Source organism: Equus quagga, chromosome 9 (genome assembly GCF_021613505.1).
Source record: "Equus quagga isolate Etosha38 chromosome 9, UCLA_HA_Equagga_1.0, whole genome shotgun sequence".
In the NCBI taxonomy this organism is placed as follows: domain Eukaryota; kingdom Metazoa; phylum Chordata; class Mammalia; order Perissodactyla; family Equidae; genus Equus; species Equus quagga.
This window is the reverse complement of record NC_060275.1, coordinates 45,641,586-45,664,027: the sequence shown is the minus strand read 5'-3', so window position 1 is coordinate 45,664,027 and position 22,442 is coordinate 45,641,586. Positions and strand designations below refer to the sequence as shown.

Sequence of the window (22,442 nt, the reverse complement as noted above, 5' to 3'; positions counted from 1 at the left end):
TTTGCATTTCCACTAGCAGTGTATGAGTGTTCCCTTTTCTCCATATCCTCCCCAACATTTGTTATTTTTTTGTCTTCTTAATTATAGCCATTCTGATGGGTGTTAGGTGATATCTCTTTGTAGTTTTGGTTTGCATTTCCCTAATAATTAGTGATGCTGAACACCTTTTCATTTGTCTGTTGGCCATCTGTATATCTTCTTTCTAAAAATATCTGTTCAGATCCTTGGCTTATTTTTTAATTGGGTTGTTTTTTTTCGTTGTTGAGTTTTATAAATTCTTTATATATTTTGGATATTAACCCATTATCAGATATATGATTTGCAAATATCTTCTCCCAATTGTTAGGTTGTCTTTTTGTTTTGTTGATGGTTTCCTCTGCTGTGCAGAAGGTTTTTAGTTTGACGTAGTCCCATTTGTTTTTTTCTTTTGTTTCCCCTGCCTGGTGAGACATGGTATTCAAAAATATACTGCTAAGACTGATGTCAAAGAGCACACTGCCTATGTTTCCTTCTAGAAGTTTTATGGTTTCAGGACTTACATTCAAGTCTTTAATCCATTTTGAGTTAATATTTGTATATAGTGTAAGATAATGGTCTACTTTCATTCTTTTGCATGTGGCTGTCCAGTTTTCACAACACTATTTCTTAAAGAGACTTCCCTTTGTCCATTATATATTCTTGGCTACCTTGTCAAAAATTAGCAGTCCATAGACATGTGGGTTTATTTCTGGGTTCTTGATTCTGTTCCATCAGGCTTTTTGAGTCCTTTGGATGGTGGTGCCCATGATGGCACTAAAGGCAAACCTACGTTTGGAATAGATATAGTTCCAGTGAGACCAACTGATGCTCCCTCCAGAGTGGGACAGGTTCAGTGCAATCAACTGATGCCATGTAGCTGTCTGGTCTCTGCTGGCAGCAGATAGGGCACTGAGTAGTGGGAATAGCTAGATGTGTTTTGGTAACAGGGAGTTATGCTGTTGGCCTCACGCGTTGCCTCCATCCCAGCTCCTATCATGGTCACTTGGCTCATGGGCCCATTGTACCAGCACTGAGGAGGTAGAGCCGAGAGGCAAACTGACAGCCGTCCTGTCCATGTGATTGCTGAGAGCTTCTCTTGGAGTGGATGCTCCTAAGACACAAATATCTGCATGCACTGTGTGTGCCCATTCCCATAGGACCGTCCACATACCTCCTCCTGGACATCATTTCCTTCATCTTTCAACCTCATTTTTTTATAGGCCTTTTCTTGAACAAAGCCAAGCCATTGGTCTCTACCCAGGGACCCTTGCAGATCCACCTCTCAAGCTACTCCCTCTGTGCAAGGTGGATGACCAAAATGTATTTTTTTGCAGCTTTCCCATCTGCAAGAAATTCTCTTTATCCACTGCCCTTTAGAACTGCCCCTGAGGGGCTGTAATGGGGCCCAGTCTATTTTTGTCTAAAACCACATGTCACATTAACCCCTCTGTGAACCAGGCCCAGGTTATTTCCTTCTTCATCAGTTGGTCATAAGGAATCCCCCTTCTGATTCCTTGTGACCGACTCCAAGTTGAAGGAGAGGCACCGATGCAATAGAGGCAGGTGACGTGGGAATATGGGCCACTTACTCATCACCTACTTATGTGATTTACTCATACCTTCTAGAACTGCTAGGCCTGATTCTAAATATAACAATTCTGTTGTATAATGGATTGCTGTTGTACACCTCTGACTTAATAACCTTGGGGATCTGATTATACTCCATTATTAACAGGAAGCTCCAGTTACAGAGGCACTTGCTGTCCCATGGTCAGGTAGAGTTTCTATTAGATGCCAATAACTATTTTTCAAATGGAGAGTAGTTTTAACCTGCTGAAGGCATGGCTTTGCTCCAGAACCGAAGAAGTATATGTTGTAGCTTTCCTCTTGGGACTTCCCAGAAATTCTACACAGCATCTTTATCCATCCAAGACACATCTGGTACCATCAGACATGCCGGGTCATGTGGCCAAGTGACAGAGCAGCTTGCACCCTAGCCTGGGTTTGCTTCAGAGTTCTCTCTTGGTCTGAGCCCCAGCTGAACTGTCAGTCTTCTGAGTGGCTCCCAACATGGGTTAGACCAGTATTCCCAAGTACACTATTTGCTGCCTCCAAAATCCAAAGAGGCCCTTCAAGAACAAAGCCCCTTTCTTAGTGTATGAGGTATAAGGTACAACAACTTGTCATTTATGATAGAGGCAATGTCCCACATCTCCCAGATTGCCATAGCCCTAAAATCTTCACTGATGTGACAGACTCCTAAATTTTCATGGTGTTTATCTCTCATTCTGTTGCACACGTGTATCTTCATAGGACATCTGGGAAACTTGCCATTTCCTGTTCTACATGGCAAATTAACCTGACGTTATCAGTTTAGTGAGCCAGTGATGATTTGCAGAATATCAAGATAGTCAATGTCCCTGTGGACCATACTACAACAAAAGGCAACAAAATTAACATAGACCTCGAGCAAGATAGTGACTATTCTCTCTCTTCTGTGTGAACGTGATCTGTTCGATCTTTTCTACTGAAACAGAAGAATGCTCTCATTAGATCAAAATCCATAAACCAGATGTTAGAGACCACGTTGATTTGTTGCAACAAAGACACCACATCTGGTCAGCTATCACTTGGTTCCGATTACAGTAGCCCTTGAATGTGGATGCGATGGAGAGCATCACCCTTGCATCCTTTAAGTCTTTGAGGACTAATCTAAAACTACTCCTGGGATGTGGTATTGCTTCTGATTTAGCATCTGGGCCAGGGCTGGAAGCAATTTCAGGGGATTCCACTTGTCTTTTCCTATCATAATGGCCCTGACTCCACAGCTAAGTGGACCAATGTGAGAATTATGCCACTTCTAAGTCTATCTATCCCAATTACAAACTCAGAGACAGAGGAAATAAACACAGAGTAGGTCTGTGAACCCACTGGGCTCACTGAAAAACAGATACATGTTGGAATTTCATTTGTCACCACTTCTTCACATGCCTCCACTCTTACTGAAGGATCATAATGGATTTTGGGTCCCCAGGTATTAATGTCAGTTCAGATCCCATATCTTACAAACCTGGAAAAATCAAGGTATTTACCCCAATGCACTGTTACCCTAAAAAATAGTGGCAAGTCCATTTTTGAAAATATTGGGGGAATATTCACCATGTATTTGATAAATAAATGAAAAGTAATAGGATATGTTGGAATATATGAGGAAGCCATTTGGTTTAAACCGAATTCGGCCCTACCTTGTTTTTCCAAAAGGACCTGATGTGGCCTATTGAGCATGCATTGTACATCTGCTTTAAACACTTACAGTGTCCCAAAGACAAGAATGATGCCCTTAAAGATAGGGATGGGGGCCGACCCAGTGGTGCAGTTGTTAAGTTCACGTGTTCTGATTCAGCGGCTCGGGATTCAATGATTTGGATCCCGGGTGCAGACCAAAGCACTGCTTGTTGACCATGCTGTGGCAGGCATCCCACGTATAAAGTAGGGGAGGATGGGCACAGATCTTAGCTCAGGGCCAGTCCTCCTCAGCAAAAAGAGGAGCTTTGGTGGCAGGTGTTAGCTCAGGGCTAATCTTCCTCAAAAAAGATAAGGATGTAGCTTCCTCTCATTTGGGCATTTCTTTAAGGATAAGCATCTCTTCCTGGAAACTAGAGATTAACTACCAACCTGCTGGGTTCACCTTGTGATCACTGATGTGCTGTGCCAGCTAAGCATCTTGTGACATTAGTAAAAGGAATATTCCTGTCATATGTGATGTATGCTCTTTATTTCAAGATGGTATATAATCACTCTGTACACTCCTCTTCTTTGGTGCCCTTCCTTCCTTGGGGAAGGAAGCCCCCTGGGCTATACTCCTAAGAACTGGCTCATTAAATAAACTCACTCCAAATTTTTATTTATGGATTGATTGTGGATTATTTGTATCTACATATTCTTGCAGGAGTTTTTCAAGGTCCTTCCTCAAGGGAATATAATATTCTCATCAACCAAGGGGCTCTGTCTATAAACCAGAATAGATCTAGAAATTGCACGGACATCCATGATTTTCCACTGAGGCAAATGATTTCCCCATCTCCTCTTTTGTGCTCAAATTTTCTGATTACACAAATTGAGCAACTTCCTGGTCAGCTGGCCAGCTATCTCACCCTTGGATACAAATAATCTATTAACCATTGCCATAGATCCCTGCAGATCAAGCCCCTGATTACTAGTCCAGCCTTCTTTCCCATTATGGTAATCAATCTACTTTGTCTTAGAAAGCCAAGTGCAACTCTAGCTTCTACCATTCCAAATCCCCATCTTCTCCAGTGATATTATAGAGTTCAGGTATTTCATAGTATCTTCAATGTCAATCCTGCCCTACAGAAATATTTTTGAGCTTCTCAAAAATGCTGCTGTCCATTCACTAGTGCACTCCGTATTGTCTTAGGGAAGAGAGTGTTCTGTGATCCATACTGGTTATCATAGTCCAGTATCATAGTATCAGGGTTTTACATATGAATTTCACTCTAAAATCTGAATATTCTGAAACGTTTCACCCCTTCTTCAGTACTGTGCAAAAAGTTCTGGCATCTCCATTTCATTTTCTGTAGGCTATCATCATATCTGAGATTCAAGGAGCCAGCCCAACCAACTATCAGGATTAGCTCCTTGCCGGAACAGCACAGGTAAGTATCCCATGTCACATGTGTTCCCCTCATTCCTGCTGAGACCTATTGGTGAGGTCCTACAATGCTTTGGGAATACAAACTTTTTTATTCCAGAACTTCCTCTGTTGGGCTGTGCTAACCTTGATTATAAACTTGGAAGTAAAGAGGGGTGGTGATGGAAGATCTTGAGGAAAACAAGCATTGCCTTATACCTGCCACTGGTATGTTTTTCTGTGGTCTTCATGGAAGGTGTGATTGTTCTCCTCTAGAAAGGAGAATGGGGCTGCTTCTGTTTAAGATTCTCAAACCCTTCCATCTAAAGAACCCCAGACAGATCTTAGTGTCCCACTCTCTTCCATTCAGGGCCTCGGCATTGACATACAGGAACTGGTGAGCTATGTATTCAGCTCTGCCATCATTACTGTTTGATCTCTGGCCTGAGTTTTCAGCATAATCTGTCTTACTGCTTCAAGAGTTGAGAATCTACTTCAAAACTGTCGTAAGGTCTCTGGCTCTGAGAGTTTACCTTGAGTTGGCAGTAGGCCACCCTGAGCCTATCATTTTCTTTCTTCAAGGTTTCAAATGCTGTTAAAAGAAGCCAGCTCACTCCACAACCCTTATAATTATCATTATCCAGACACTGCATATTTCAATGACTCACCTTCCACATAAACCTTATCTAACCACTAACTAACCACAGGTAAAAGCTTTAGTAACTGTAATGCCACTGCTTCCTAGGAATCACCATTACCTCACTCTTGTCTCCAAATATTATAGCCCATTGTGCTGGGTTGAACAGTGTCCTCCTAAAATTCATGTCCACTTGGACCCGTGGAAGGTGACCTTAGTTGGAAATAGGGTCTTTGAAGATGTAATTAATTGTTAAGATGAGGTCATACTGGGTTAGGGTGGGCCCTAAATCCAACGCCTGGTGTCCTTACAAGACCATGTGAAGAGACACTGAGGCACACAGAGAAGAACACCATGTAATGACAGATGCAGAGACTGGAGTGATGAAGCTGCAAACCAAGAAATGCCAAGGATTGCTGGCAACCACCAGAAGCTAGGAGAGAGGCATGGGGCAAAGTCTCCTTCAGAGTCTCCAGAAGTAACCAACCCTACAGCCTTGATTTCAGACTTCTGTCTTCCTGAGCTGTGAGAGAATAAATATCAGTTGTTTTAAACCATCTAGTTTCTGATACTTTGTTATCGCAGCCCTGGGAAATGAATCCACCCAAGTTCCCCAGAAAACACTATCTGAGGCAGGGGTCTTACATGTTAGTCCTATATCAGGTAGTACAATCCCAGTGAGCAGAAGTGAGGGTCAGTGGAGTGAATCAGGGAAGGGGGGACGTCCAGTGCAAGGATGTAATATATAGCTGGTTGCCATTAGCTGTGGGACTGTTGAAAAGAATACAGAAATAACATCTCAGTACTGTCTATTGAGGAGAGAAAGGGGAATAATATATGCACATGGTCACATTTCCATTGATCAAAAGTTGACCTCCTGGGGCATTAACTCTCGTCCATGTACAGATCACACATGCTTTGACACTGGGTTTTCTCAGTGGGACGTCTGGAGCCATGGAGAACCTGCAGCTGCTATCAGACATCATCCAAAGAAGAGAGAGAAGGAAAAATGCACAAGCTCCTCCCTTCCTTAACCTCCAACTTCCAGCGAATCCCTTTCACTGTCTGAACGCAGCCAGAGCCACTTGACTCAGGGTCCTGGGAAATGCAGCAGCCTACAAGTGACCTTTGACGTAAAGCAAGGAAGGATGAGAAATGAATCTGACAGTCAGTAGGCCAGGGACAGACACAGGCATGGTGGCACTGGGAAAGGGCATAGCAGTGATTTCCGAGAATCTGTCCTGGCCGCCACCAAGATAGTCTCATGTTGCAGCTGATGTACTGGCCTTGCTCAATGGGGCCACTGCATAGTAGATTGATCCTTATGACAGAGGGACCATTTGGGTCAATGTTCTTCCCAAAGCTGCCTTATGTAGGGTACCTAGGAAGGCCCACTTACGAGACCAAATAGGGGGCTCTGAAATACCCAGATTAAACAATAATAAGTAGTTACCTTTGCCAGGGGATAAATGGAAAATAAGAACATAAAGGCTGATTGTATAGACTTTATAAGATCACTGGCATTAGTGGAGATTTGTGGATTTGTCTATTGCCACAAGGCCAAAGTATTAGTCATGTTGAGCCTCATTAAGTTTTGTGGGGAGGCTCACAGGCTTGGCAGATTACACAGGTAAAGAAGCACGGCAAAGTCACTACCCGCAAGAAATGCCTGGAAGGCTACAGAAACGGGAATGACACCTGTTCTACAAAGTCCCTACCAGAAATGAATACAGCTTGTCAGGAATTCAGCAAGATGGAACTTTGGGATTGGATGGACCCACCATCCAGTGGTGTGAGCTGACAAAGTTTTCTCCAGCCCCTCTCTTGCCCATTCCAATTTTTGGAAGAGTTTCACCACAACATTACTCCCAAGTGAAATCAGATCAGTTAGCGCTTTTGGTCAACATAGAAGTCACCTTTAATTTTTCCTAGTCTTTTCCATTATAGAACAAATCCATACTTCTGCCTTTCCTTCTGTCACCTATAATGCAGTCTTTAAGAAGTTAGTCATAAAGTAACTCTGTAATCCTTTCAATCTAGCAGTTACCAATGTCTTGTGTAAAGGAAAGCCTAAAAGCCAGAGCTTTGGTTATTCAGTCGATCACACGAGTTTGTTGAGTGAGCAACATGAGTTTGCTACATGCTCAGTGCTGAGGAAAAAGCAAGAAATGTGACAGAGACTTTCCCTGACACAGAGAATGGTCTCCTTTTCCATTGGGAACATGTAACTTTGGAAAAGTAACTGCAAATGACTGAACCTGGTCTGGGGGTCAGGAAAGGATTTTCTGAAGACTAATGAGGTATTAGATTGGCCCACAGTGTTCCCAGCTCAGGGAGCTGCCCTCAGAAGGGCTCCAAGGCAGGGAACAGCGTGGCTTATCTGAGGAGATGCATGTTCAACCTGGTCAAGGTGAAGAGCTCATAGAGAGAAAGGGGCTGAAGATGAACGACGTAATGGCTTTTTAGTTTATTTGTTTCTATGTTGTGGTTAGGAAGCCCACTATTTTAAACCATTATCTTATTAAAAGGAAGCAACACTTGAAAGTCTGAAATTCAATTAGATGTACATTTATTGAGCAAGACATAGTTTCTGCCCTCAGGTAACTTAAAATCTAACAGAAAAGTTAAGCCACATTTTCTTATTGTTATGATACAAGTCAGAACGTGCCTTAAGGGAAGGACACAGTGCTATGTGAACACAGGGGAGGATGTGTGGGATTCGTTCCTGCATTCATTTCTTCAACAAATACTTAATGAGTGCCTTCTCTGGGGTTACAAAGATGAACAAGACAAGAAATTCAGTCTACTGGGGGAGACAAATACATACATAAATAATTAGAATTCTATAGGTGCAAAGATAGAGATACACACAGGCTCTAATGGGATAATAACAATAGTTATAATTTATTGAGTACTTATTAAACACTTTACACACATTTTTCCATTTCATTCTCACAATAACCTTACAAGGTAGGTATTGCTATCCTCATTTCTGAGATGAGAAAACTAGCACTCAGGGAAGTTAAATAAATTGAAGAGGTTCCAAAGTTTGAAAGTTGAAGATATAAAATTCAAACCCAGTTCTTACTGATGACAAGCCCAGGCTCTTAACCACCCCAGTATACTGCTTCCCAGTATCACATGGATGCTCAGAGCAGGGCATCTCATCAGAGCCAAGGCAGAGGCGAGGAATGCCTCCCTGAGCTGAGTTTAGGGATTAATGGGTACCGGGGAGGTGAATGAGTGGTCAGTGGGTGCTCCAGCAGAGGGGACAGCATGGGTAAAAGCCCAGGAGGCAGGAAACTACCCGATGTCAGGGGATCATGGTTATTCTAGGTTGTTGGAGAGTAGACAGGGAGGCAGGAATTGGCAGAAAACGTGATTGGAGAAGGATTGGGATCATGGAGACACTGCATGAGTACACTGAAGGAGGTTTATTTTCAAAGTGTGTAGGTATGTAGAGTGGATCCTATGTCAGGAAACAGAATTGGATGATTGGAGCCATTAAGGAACTTTAAGTGGAGAAATGCCAGGCTTGGGTTTAATTTGTAGAGTAATTTCAATGGCGGCAGTATGGAGGGTGGCATTGAGGGGAACAAGAGTGGGAGCACAGAAAGTATTGATTGCAGTGTTGCAGGCAAGGGAGGGTGAGGGTTGGAACCAGGAGAGCAGCAGAATGGATGGGAGGAGAGGAGAAACTTGAGAAAAATGTAGGTGATGAACTTAATGGTCTTTCCTATGGCTGTGGGGAGCCAGCACAGAGAGAAGTCTGCTTGATTCCTCGGTTCCTGACATAGGAGACAGTGGAGATGGATGGTGATGCCATCAAATAAGGAGAAAGCAAGTTTAGAGGTTAGATGATGAGTTCAACTTTAGTCATGTTGAGTTGGAAGTGCCAATGAGACATTCAAGTGAAGAGGTCCAGCAGGAAGTAGGAAATCTGTGTCAAAGTCCATGACAGAGGTGTGGGCTGGAGAAAGAGATTTTGGAATCATCAGCTTATGGGTTGAATTAAAGCAAGGAGAATGGAAGAGATTCCCCAGGCCTAGTGGGTGAATCGAGCTGAGTGAGGGGTGGTGGGGGAGGAGAGAAGGGGATGTGGTGGGAGTGGGGGGATTGGGGGCGCAGTATCATGTTGGAGGGCCCACATGAAGAGATCGTTAGAGAGGAGAAATGGACACTTCAGGTATTGCAAATGTCAGGAACAAAATACAGGAAAGGCAAGGGTCTTTTCAAACAATGTAATAGTTCAATTTGGCTGGATGATAATGAGCGTGATGCAGTTATTTGGAGATATTGAGTAAGGGTTATACTTTTATATTGTTGGGGGCCCTGAAGCCAGGCAATGAGAAACTGGGAGCAGAATGATGCTGTAGGAAGTTTATTTTCAATGTGTGTGGAGTGGATTAAAGGGAGGAGTTATACACACAAGAGAATGTTATTCACCTTTAGAAAAGAAGGAAATTCCGATACATCTACAACATGGATGAACCTTGAGGACATTAGCAGTCACAAAAGGACAAGTCTTATATGATTCCACTTATATGAGATACCTAGAGTAGTCAAATTCAGAGAGTCTGAAAGTAGAATGCTGGCTGCCAGGGGCTGGGGGAAAGGGAAAGGGAGTTATTGTTTAATGGGTGTGGAGTTTCAGTTTTATAAGATGAAAAGAGTTCTGGAAATGGATGATAGTGATGGTCGCATGACAATGTGGAACTACTTAATGTCATTTAAAAATGGTTGAGACAGTAAATTTTATGTGTATTTTACCACAATTAAAAACCAAAAAGGAAAAAAAAGAGAGGGAAAAAGAAAGAGAAAAAAGAGAAGAATGATGAGGGCTAGGGCTTTTCAGCCCTTTTCAGAGGCCATTTCTAATAGGCCAAGTGAATGCTAATGAGCCCAGAACTGGGTAGGCAGCAGGAATCATAAGAAAAGGCTGGGTTTGTACATCAGAGATGGTCAAATGTTGGTAATGTCATATGGTTCAACCTAATAGAAAGGCAAGGAGAGACAAATTCCTTAATGAAGTCCAAGAAAATGTGCATCTTTACCATTTAAGTTAAATTGCAAAATATTTCCTGGGGCACTTGCTTTCAAACTAATAACTCAAATAGCAAACATTTTCCATTTTCAATCATCTTAGGTCAATTTGAAAATGGCTTTTTGTTTTTATTGGAGAAACTCATCCTGTCTTTACTTAGTTCAGTGTGAAGTTGAGTTGCCAAAATTGCCTTCAGTCCACATTTGTCTTCTGTGTTTCAAAAAGAGAAAGTTTCCATTTCCCCATTTCCTCCTGAAAGCTTTCAAAAAGTTTGGGCAGTGCCCAGCGCTGTCCCCATAACTCACTTCATCATTTCAGCTCCACTTCTTGCAGTTGGCAGACCTCAGAGCCAAGATTATGCTTTAGTACTGGTCACAGTCCCATGGAAGACTTTGGTACCAACACCCTACCACCCTTCTCTGAGCTGAGAGTCTTTAACTTTTCAACAAAGTAATGGAATGAAATCAGCAGACTTTATTGTCACCTATAACCGACCAGGATTTAAAAACAATCACACACACATAAATGATGCTTAAACTTTGCGGTATTTAAGACTCATCCCAGGAGAGTGTTAAAAAAGAAAATTTTCAAGTGGGGTTCAGAGATTCTGATTCAGCACCTCTTGGGTGGGGCACAGGAATCTATTTTTAACAAAAATTTGGGAAACTCTGAAACAGGCAGTCCATGTACTATTTTTTGAGGAACTGATAAACTAAATCAGGGTTTATTTTTTCCTAAGGATAATTATAGTCATTCTAATAATATTGTCATTTTAAGTTAGTTAGTAGATACTGTAGCATTCTGAGTACATTTGAGTTCATAATATTTCTGAAGAACATTTTCTAAACTTTGGAAGTATTTTGAGGAAATGAATGCATAAAAGAAAGTAATATGTAGTTTGTCACAGGTTTTCTGCTTTTTGGGGAACGAGTCATGGTTATCGCTTCCCGTGGTTGTGTTTCTGTTTTTTCCAGCTCTCCAAGTGTTCAAGTGGGAGAAGCAGGAGGATAGAGAAGTAAGGAGCAAAGATAGTAGAATGTTGCTGGGAATGCTAAAGTCACCCAGGATAACAGCAGGAATAAGGTAGCCACATAGGAAAATCCTCAGAAGAAGCTGGGAAACAGGCAATTTTTGGAGTTGAGGAAGGGCAGGTACACCTTCAAAACAGGAGGAGTTTTTGAAGGAAAGTTATGGAATAGCAGTCTGGATGTGTCAGTGGGAACCACTTTCTGTCCCTAGGCATTGAGGTTCCAAGGGCATGGGAGAATGACTCATCTCTGCTGAAGAGGATGGGAAGGAATGTTGTTGCCAGGGGGGCCCAGTGGCTAAGACAGAAGGATGCCAAAGAGAGGTACTGGATTTCTCCCAAATTGGGTAGAAGACGAAAGGACAAGTAGCATTTTGATTGAGGATAAGGAAACCCAGAATATGTCAACCGCACGGCTTGCACAACACAAATATGGTCCAAGAAAAGGTTCAGGAATTGCTTTTCCTTTGGAAGCTTAGTGGGTGAAAGAGCACACACTTCAGAACAGGGGTTGAAAAGTGGGACACTTCGGGGCCAGCCAGGTAAGGTAAATGAGGGATGACGGCTAGATGGAGAGCATGAACAACGAGAGATCTCTTCTTTAAAGGGGCTGGCCTCGATTCTGCCCAACTATTTTCAGGTGGGCATGTAGGATGCAGGATCACAGAAATTCCCTACCATTGACGAGAGAGTTCCAAGTTGAAAATGTTGGCAACTAATTTAAATAGGAAATAAAATGCACTGTAGGCCAACCCAAACATATCTGTGGCCAGATGTGGCCCATAGGCTGTCGTGTGGTCTCAGCTTTGGAGCAAGAGAGACCCAGGCAGGAAGCTGGCCCTGTCACTATTCACTAAACCTCTCTGACTCTCAGTTTTCTCATTCATAAAATGATGGGTGGAGTAATACCCAACTTCTACTTTTTTTGGAAAAGGATTAGACACACTCTTCATGTCATTAAGTCAATGTATGTAAAGTATTTTTCCAGTGTCTGTTACCTAGAAGATGCTCAGTAAATGGCTCTCATATTGACCAGAATCATGCATTTTTTCAACATTTCCTCCAAGAACTTAATAAACAAATATGTCACCTTAGAACACAGCTGTGCTTTAGGTTAAGGTGTGACTATTAGTATAGGAAAGGCACATGGCTTAGCTCACCTCCCGCAATTGCCCTGCCCTAGCACCTTCTCTTTAGAACCACTGATCCTATAGAAGCCTGAAAGTGATGAGGCAGAAATAGACATATTAGACACCAAGAGAAGCTTCAGTCGAACATTTAAACTACATTGTCCAAAACATTTATTAAAGTAACTCTTTCTTTCCAAGCAGTGCTTTGCCAGAAAAGACGCAAAGTAAATGAAACAGACACAGTACCTTTCGTCTTGGAAGACCTCAGACATATTCCAATGACGACAGAGATTTTGTATTCATATGAAAAGGGATATCGCAAATGAACAAATAAATTAATGAAAGGAATGCCTGCATTTTTCTTTTTTTAAGATTGGCACCTGAGCTAACATCTGTTGCCAGTCTTTTTTTTTCTTCTTTTCCCCAAAGCCCCCCCAGTACGTAGTTGTATATTCTAGTTGTGAGTGCCTCTGGCTCTGCCAGGTGGGACCCAACCTCAGCATGGCCTGATGAGCGGCGCCATGTCTGCGCCCAGGATCCAAACTGGTGAAACCCTGGAGTGCCGAAGTGGAGCCCGTGAATTTAACCACTGGGCCATGGGGCCGGCCCGAGGAATGCCTGCATCTTTGTTAGTAAGAGAAGAGTCTGACACACGTGACATCAGAGGAAAATCATTTTGCCTTTTTCCATTGATCAGAGAGCTCATGAAGTGATGAGACTCCAAATCAAATAATTTAAAGAGATTCCTTGGTGAGTGAACATGAAACAGATGTCCAGAGATAGAGGAGAGTATTTCAGATAGAGTTAAGACTTGAGCAGAGGCTTAGCAATGGGAAAAAATGATTGCGTAAATGGATGTGAATATGCCTGGAAGGATATGCTCTTGGTAAAGGACTAAGGGACTGAGCAGGCCTTCTGAGAACTAACTGATGCGAGGCAACACCTTGCGCTGATCTCCTCAGCCTGGGCCTTCCTCAGGTAGAGGGTCCCGCGGGCCTGGGAGAAGTCTGCCCTCTCCTAGCTGCACACTTATTTATCCTGATGTTTTTCATGGTGTTTTTCAGTTGGTTTAAGTCAACTTGCTCCTCTATTCTTTTCTATATAGTCTTCCTGAGTCTGTTTAGGGTTCTCTAACAACTACACTGGGGTGCGGACTCAGGAAAAAAAGACCATGTACCACTGCTTAGTCGCTTAGGTAGCTACGGAGCTGTCACTCTGGCTGGCTTGCTGAGCTATGATGGTCTTCAGCAGCCATCGAGTGCCTGTGTGTGGAAAATTGGCTGATTCCCTCCTTCTTGGACTCTGTTCCCCTTGACCTTGCCCACTCCTGTAGCTGTCTGGACTTTCTTGTCAAAATGATATTTTGTTTTTGTTAGGTTAAATTTGTTCCAGGGACTTTTTTCTCTTTTAAAAACATTGTGTCCCATGATTGACTGGGAATTGAAAAAAAGGAGGAAGAAGGAAGCCTCATTTCTTACAAAATCTTTGAATCTGTCAGTTTAACTCAGCAGGAATAAAGGGGTAAGCTAATTTGAAATGAGATAATTAACTAGCTAGATAGCTAACTAGCTAAACACACACACGTGTTTATATATCCATATTCGTATCAAAAAAGTTTCAAGATGCTAATACATATTTTTTGCCCTTAGCTGTTCTGCACATAGGTAATAGAAAGCAAAAGTAAATATTTAAGTTGGGGCTGGTCCTGTGGCATAGTGTTTAAGTTTGCCGTGCTCCGTTTTGGGGGCTTGGGTTTGTGGGTTCAGATCCTAGCATGACCTACACCTCTTGTCAGCCCAACTGTGGTGGTGACCCACATACAAAATAGAGGAAGACTGGCACAGATGTTAGCTCAGGGCTAATCTTCCTCGAGCAAAAGAGGAAGACTGGAAACATATGTTAGCTCAGGGTGAATCTTCCTCAGCAAAAAAAAAAAAAAAAAAGAAGAAGAAGAAGAAGCAAGAAAGAAAAATAAAGTAAATATTTAAGTTGATAATATTCTAAGAATAGAGTCTGGTAGTGGTATAACACCAAGACCTAGAGCCTAAAGATGCCCGAAGAGGGCAAATGAGAATTCACAGTAGGGAGATGTTCATTGTCATCCCAACTAATTCCAAGTTCTACTAGTTCTGCAACTGATCTTTTCAAAGGGAACTCTAATTGTCAAAATTCTCTGCATTTGCTTATATATTCCCTTCAGCTAAACACAATATACTTTAGAAGATAATACCTTTTTGAAGAATAATTATTCATGAATAAAGTGTAAAAGTCTTTTTTCCTCTTTCTAGTTATCAGTGGTGTCCAAGTAATTCTTGAATTGCTAGATAATATTTTATAGACCATGAAGTTGAAGAATTTAGAAAGTGGCCCCACATTTCCAAACACATGTGAGAAAATCAGAAAGTTGGGTCTCCTGTACATAGATTTCCATCTAACTTTGCGGCAGCTTCTGGGCACGATCACATCAATAATGCATATCCATAGGTAGTTTACCAGGTTAAATAACTGGTTTTGAATTTAATTGCCAACTTGCTGCTCTTAATAGTTATTCCAGATAGGAGAACAACAGAGTGAAGGAGCCTGCCCAGTGTATTACTGCTGCCTACGAAAAGAAGATCCTCAGGGTTTAATTAGAGAACTTATAATTACACCTAAAGCATGCTAATGTTAAAATGGGAACATTGGACATCTGGAAGATGAGTCTATATTTGGTCACTTGCCATTAGGGGACTAGACCCAAGAAATTATGGCCGTCCAAAGGAGCAGAGATGCTCACAACGTGGGGTTTACACACAGGCAGAAATGACAAAGGTGAATGTAAGCTGGTCTCAAAGCAGAACAATTCAGGGGAGATAAATGGAAGAAGTACTTAAAGTCACAAGGAATCCAGGATGATGCCTGGCTTCTTTGGTTTTAACGTGAAAAGAAGTCATTTAAAAGGAAGAGTAGGTGCATAAAGAAAATGTCTTCTTCCTTCATAAAAACACACATGGCCTCTGGAACGCACAACCACACAAGATGTCAGCTGGCATCAGAAAGTCCGTTTAGGAAAAGAATGACTGAAGGACCACCTATGGTTATCAGGCTTGGCGGGAAGGGTCAGGAAAGGAGCATACATAGCAAAAGGGACAGAGCAGCTTTGATAGAGAGCATTGCATACCATTTTCTTCCTCTCACCCCTCTTCTCTACCGTCAATGCCACCAACAATCACAGATTTGTGTATTATATATGTGTGTGTATATATATATAATTGTATATGTATAATATATATATATATATATATATATATATATATACACCATCCTCTCAAGTACATTAGAAATGCTAATAAGAGAGAGAGGACCTTTATTTCCATTTTTTTCTTTCCAAAGTTATGAAAAGAAAGTTTGTTTTGTTTGTTCCTTATATGGTGTTAGGAGTAACTTTGAGAAAATTACCTCTATCTTTTATAGCAGAGACCATCTAAAACTAGTTTTGCTTAGTTTAGGAATAAAATTTCAGGCTTCTTGGCATATTTTCTATTCTCTCTCTCTCTCCATAAAAACATAATTTCAATGTCTCTATGTGACGAGGAATCCATTCTACATGGGATAGCAAAATTTAAATTATACAATTGAGATTACTCTAGAGTAAAACTCCTTAAAAACAGAGAGCACAGCTTAAGTGTATGGTCTAGAGGCAAGAATAAATGGGGTGGAAAAAGAGTAAAAGGTGGTTTCGAGGGTTTAATGCTTATGATCTGAAAGCCCAGTATAGAGCCACTCCTTGGGAGACACAGCTGGGACGGGGCAGGCGTGTGTCAAGAGAGAAGCAATTCATGGATACTCAGCCATGAAATGGAAAATCAAAATGCAGTAAGTACAGCTCTAACTATCTTGGTCTATTAATATTCCAATATTAATACCTACTTTTCTTTGAAAGACATTGCCGAATATTTACTGACAAGAAAAAAAAATGATAGTTTAAGAAGTGGACCATGTTCACGAAATGCATTGAAACAGTGGTTTGCTTAACTCAGGGTAACAGTCGACCAATTAAATTAAGTTCCTATCCAAATGCGTCTTCTCATGTAGGGTCCCTTGGGAAAAGTCTCTAAAATACATTACAACTTTTCATAGGCGTGACACATGGTCCTATTTTCCAGAGACTTTGATTTAATATTGGAATGCAATGATATTTGACTCTGTTAGTAAAGAATATTTAAACTTAAAAAGAAAATACTTAATTTGTTTATGCATGAGCCTATTAAAAAACATTTCTAGGGGCTCTTGTTAAGTTTATTCTCTAGAACATAATGTATCTTTGAAGTGGTATCTTAGTTTTTAAAAAGTCATTCCCAAGCTGAATAATTAGACTGAAAATAAGCTATTCTTAGAGAATATTCCACATATAAAGCTATGCACATGATGCTTTGATTCAAATAATATTCTTATAAGACTTTGCTATTGTTTGAGGTCTATATTCAGAGTGGTAACTTTTGTTTTTGATGATTATTCCATCCTGAAACAATTTCCCCCCTGCCCAATTAAAGCAGAATTAGGAGCACATTTATATCTGATGAGGGTTAAACTTCTCAACTGCCTGCTTCAGAAGCGAAGACCTTTAGCAGTGGTGTTCATTTGGTCTCTGCATAGAGGGCTCAAAAGAAAGCAGAATCAATTCCCTTAAGTTTTTCTGGAAGAGGAAGGTTGCTTCTGTTGCTTTGATCTTAGCATGTTGTGCATTTTTTATTGGCTGTTGAATATAAAAAGCCATAGCCTCATCTGGTTTTTCTGCTATATTTTCATATTCTAAATCACATAATGCCTTCCAATCTAAAGCAAAATGCCCAGGTCCAAAATATCATTTCAAAATTGATTTATCACTATAGTTGGTAAAACGATTTCCAGGGTGTCAGAAAAGTATCCAATGTTTGATTAATATGCCACAGACAGCTAAAAATATATCCATGCATTTTAGACAACAAATTCCAGGATGCAGACATATACTCATGCTATTTTAGATCCCTTCTCCTCCCATTGCAAGAGGCTGTTTTAGCGAATGTAGCAGCTGGCTAGGTTATTGCTTCTATAATATAATTCATAATGCAAAAGCAGCTCTTTTCCAAACATTTTAGAGCAACTCAAGTTGTTTACATGTCTCTGTTAGGTAATTTTCCTATAACTTTGTGCCAATTGGTGTCATACTATTTGGCAAAAATCTTCATTAAATCAAGACAACTGCACTTAGTTAAATTTCTCTCATACAGAGAATTATAGGAAAATTACAGTTAGCTGATTTGAGGCCATAATCATGAAGTAAATATAGGGTTTTAGAAAATGAATGCAAACTACAAAAACGGAGTTGTATAATTAAACATCAAATAGTCCAAGTAATAAAAGTCATAGATTAACTGTCTCTCAGTTCTCGTCAGATCCTTTAAATATTGTCTCACGACCTGAGCATTGGTTCTTTCATCGGAAGAGTGCCTATCCTTAAAGTTTGGAAATTTCAGCTCTTTTGGAGCACCAATCAGCTGTAAAAAGTAATTGGCATCTTCTTCCAAAGTTTCAAATTTCCCTACAAAATCATAGTTGATCAAACATGGATAGCAGAGTTTGCTGACCTTTTCCCAGTGAATGTCCATTCCTACTGGACGGTGGGAATCCAGCAAATAGTGGATGAATTCTTTGAATTGGACTCCAGATCCATTATTCAATGCTTCTTCACAGGCATTTGGTCTATATTTCTTTATAATTGCCTTCCCAAATACTGGATGGTAATAACTATTGGGGTGTTCAAATTTGTCCCTAAATGCTGACACTAATCTTTCCATGGGATCACGAACAAACACAGCTTTGGTGTAGGTATTCAAACGAGTATATATCCCTTTTAAGTCAAAGCCATCTAGCTTTTTCAAATGCTTCCCATAGTGAACAGCATCATGGGAGATGTTGTATGCAGAGGGAGCCAATCCATTTAGTACCATCAGAATTCTTTTCCAGTTGGAACAGCCAGCTTTGGGTACTTCACAATATAAGATTTTGTGTTTATCTTCCACATAGATCCTGGATACCATATGAAAAAGATGTGACTGAGGACGACTCACTCCACCATATTTCTTGCAAAACTCCTGAAGGAAAGACCTGCGTTTCTCTTGGGTCTCATCAGTTTTCTTCCATTTGTTGTCTTGGACTAAAGTTTTGTTTAAAGGGCGAATGTCCAATGGCCAATTCATTTCATTGAACTTCTTGAAAAGGGTCTTAGTTCTCTGACGTTTTTCAGCCAACTTAGTTGTTGGCAACCCTGTGGTCTTACCCAAAGATTGATCCTCTCTTTGTGAGTGTCTGGTCTCTGTCAAGACCCTAGTAGGCCTCTCAGAGTTTAGATTTTCTTTTTTTCCCTTGGGATCCTCAGGTAGGTGGAACTTGGTGTTCTGTCAAAATAGAAAAGGAGAAATGTTGACAGCACATTCACAAACATGGATATACCAGGTAAGGAACTTAACATATTTTGTTTCAAAATACTACAGAGGAGAGCACATTTCATATAAGCTGCCAGAAAAGTTTAGCAAAGCATGCTGAATATACATTTCTAGTAAGCTTCTTCCCAGAAAACATTACCATGAAAAATGGTATCTATGCATCATTTTGAACCAGTTTCATATTTTATATTATATATATTTTGGTTACTTCTATGTTATTATTCATTCAATGTTACATTAATTACATTAATAGATTTTCTCATGCGAAATTATCTGGACATTATTGGGATAAAACTACTAGTTGTTAATTTGAATCTATGATCATAGTAAGTTTGTTATTGTCTTTGTACTATCTTTGCATCTATGGTTATCAATTATATAACCTTTCAAACTACAAAAAAAGAAGTATCCATAAGATGGAAAGAAAGGGCCCTGAATTTTCATCTTAGTTTCGCCTGTAATGCAATAGAATGTAACTCCATCGTTCTGTAGGTCAGTTATCCTGAGCTATTAAGGAGTATGTTACCTTCAAGCACTGATCTAGTTATTGTACCTGAATGTAAATACAAAATGTAACTTTTTTCTGATTAAAATTTTGTTGTTGTTTGTGGGACAATTTTGTGAAGCACAGAACAGTTCAAAGTCATAAATTACAACTTAAAATCGTAGCAAGGCTGATTATAAAATCCTGATGATTGCTTCTGTTTTTCAAGCACTTGCAAAAAGTGATATATTTTTTTCCCTTGGAAAATGTTTTGCTTTTCTAAGTTCATTTATTAGAATAATTTAATGACTGTAATCATACTAGCATACAATTTTTCATCCATGTATGAGAACTTCTCTCTTTCCCAAGCGAAGAATGACTAAGGAATCCAGAAAAGTCTACTAGATGTCCTGATATATAAAATTGCAACAAAAGTAGAATGAGAATTTAGTTCTCTAGTCAGCGGGATCAATCAGCCCATCTACCTTTACTCTTCATCTGACCACATCCTTCCTACAACTCTCACAGTGACTGGGTAAAGGAAGACACGGAAAACAGGATTTACAAGGTGGCATCCTCCGATAGGACAAAAATTGTAACGACTTTAGCTTTACTCTAGGTGAACTGGGGAGCCTTTGCAGGGTTCTGAGCAGAGAAGTAACATGATCTCACTTAGACTTGAAAAGGACGGTTAAGGAGAATATTGGACTGGAGATATTCATATATATACATACATATACATATACATATCAGCATGTTATTGGAAAAATTAACAAATAAATGATGAGCTGCAGGAGTAATACATGGGGCCACCAGCCTAGAGTTGGAGGGAATGGAGAGGAAAGTTTCCTAGAGGAGATGAGTCTATGTGGAGAGACAGATAATATAGATATAGATGTAGATATAGAAAAAGATATAGTTATATTTATCATTGTACCCTGTATCTAGAATGGTCTATAGCCTATAGTAATTGCTCTCAGATATTTGCTGAATGAGTGAATGAATGAATGAATGGAATTAGGTCTTCAAGATTGATTAGGAATTTTCTACCAAGTTGAGCAAAAGAGCAGAGGAACGAAGCATGGTGGATGGGAGCCACTTCCAGGCATCATGGTCCTTTTACTAGCTGAGCTTTAAGGAGGGTGCCTCTTTCTAGGGCAAGATTATATGAGCAACACCAGCTTGTGCAGCCCCATAAAACCGCTGCCCAAATCCTCCATACTGTTGAGCCATCTCTTTGGGGTTTCAACTCTAAAAGCTCTTGTCTGCTGTCTTCTCAGAGACTGCCAGGATGACTTCAAAGCTCTGAATCTCCCTTTACTCTGATCAATGACTTGTCATCCAGAAAGTTTTCACAGATAATATAAAATTTGACTTGAGATTTGAAAGATTACGGAGTTACTGGTAGACAGCATGGGAAGTACTTCACACAGGTTTGAAATAAACTGCCACTATATTTCTACTACTACTTCTTCTATTACTACAACTATAAATAATACTTGCTATTATTATTGTTTTAATAGTAGCAGGAGTAACGGTATTTTGCTCCAGTGACCTAGTGACTTTCAAGGTTCCCCGGTTGTCCACTACTAGGCAGACTGTAATTTGTGTGTCTCTACATATGCCCTAATTAGTTCTCTCCCTGCCCCACTAACAAAAACAAAAAGTGCCTTCTCCTGTGCCCTCTGGAACTTTTGCTTGTGGTCATCAAATTCCCCTTTAATCTTCAGGGACTTCTGGAATGTTTGTTTCCCATGACTTTCTCTAAATGAAACCTGGCTGGCCCCCAAGACTCCGCTTCCCTTGCACTTTCTCAAGTAGATGAAAGTTCACTTCCTCGAACTGCTTGTCTCTCAGCTCAGAAGACAGGATGCTACTTCCACTGCTGCTTCCAGGACACTTCCCCCAGCAAAGCCTCCTGCTTCTGTGAAGCCCAAGTGTCCCGCTGAGCTCCCCTCCTCCCCCTCACGCGGTCATCTGCCTTTACTACTAATCTTTCCGCTGTATGCACTGAAGACTTAGCTCCTAGCTCTGACTTTGCTTCTCCATCCCCACTCTTGTCATTATGTGTAGTGACTCTGACACCCAATAAACTCTCGCTTCCTTGACCACCTCACCTTTAACAGACGTGTTCTCTATTTCGCATAGACCTTTGCATTGCTGGAGCCCGCACGGCCATCACCGTCTCTGCGACCACCATCATCTAACCCTCCAGCTCATTAGTAGTTCCAGTTTTGCAATTCTTTGGCCACTTTTCACCATGTTATCTAAGCTCCTAGCATCCAACAGGCCTGGTTCTTCTTCTTTTAGCTCTTAGAAAGTCACCTCTGGTCCCTGTCTGCCTTGTCTAAATTATGGTCCCCTCGGAGAGTCTCTCCCACAGACCCCTGCTTATTTTCCTCATAGCACTTATCACAATGTGGAATGATTTTATTGACTTCCGCATTGTCTTTTTTTGCCCATTCCCCGTCTCTTGCACTAGACTATGACTGCAGACGTCTTATCTTTCTTGTTCTCTGTTGGATCTCTGGCACCTAGCACAGAGCCCAGCACACAGAGATGATCCATAAATAATTGTTGAATGAGAACATGTGATTATAACTTAAGGATGGGTTTCCAAAGAATTGTGTTATGACCTTGTCAAAGAAAAACAGTGTTAATCAAAAGGTGAAGGTTAACTTAGATAAATAGTCTACCAGTTCTTGTTAAGAAGCTGAAAATCTGTATTCAAACAAATCTTTGGCAGGAGAGAAAACAAATAAAATAGGCACAAAGTAGAGCTGCTCGTGCTAAAGTAGGTATGGCAGGCTCGGAGCCTTATCTGCCTGCCAAATCAGATTGGTTCAAAGTCACTCACTGCTGCCTCGGAACCCCTGGAGGTTGCCAGAAATCTGGGTGCCCAGGCCTCACAGTGGACATGTCTACACAGAATCTCGGGGGGTGGGGTTCCTGACTCTAATTTAAACAAGCTCTCTGGGCCCTCCATA

General features: G+C 40.8%; 1 protein-coding gene across 1 annotated transcript; it reads right to left on the bottom strand.

Moving 5' to 3' along the window:
* Positions 1 to 16,897: 16,897 nt before the first annotated feature.
* CHST9 (carbohydrate sulfotransferase 9) lies at positions 16,898 to 21,655 on the bottom strand. The gene is made up of 2 exons (XM_046671170.1): positions 21,584 to 21,655; positions 16,898 to 18,923 (listed from the first exon to the last, which is right to left on the bottom strand). The coding sequence occupies exons 1-2, from the start codon at positions 21,653 to 21,655 to the stop codon at positions 17,838 to 17,840; spliced, it is 1,158 nt and encodes a 385-aa protein (XP_046527126.1). The 3' UTR covers positions 16,898 to 17,837.
* Positions 21,656 to 22,442: the final 787 nt, after the last annotated feature.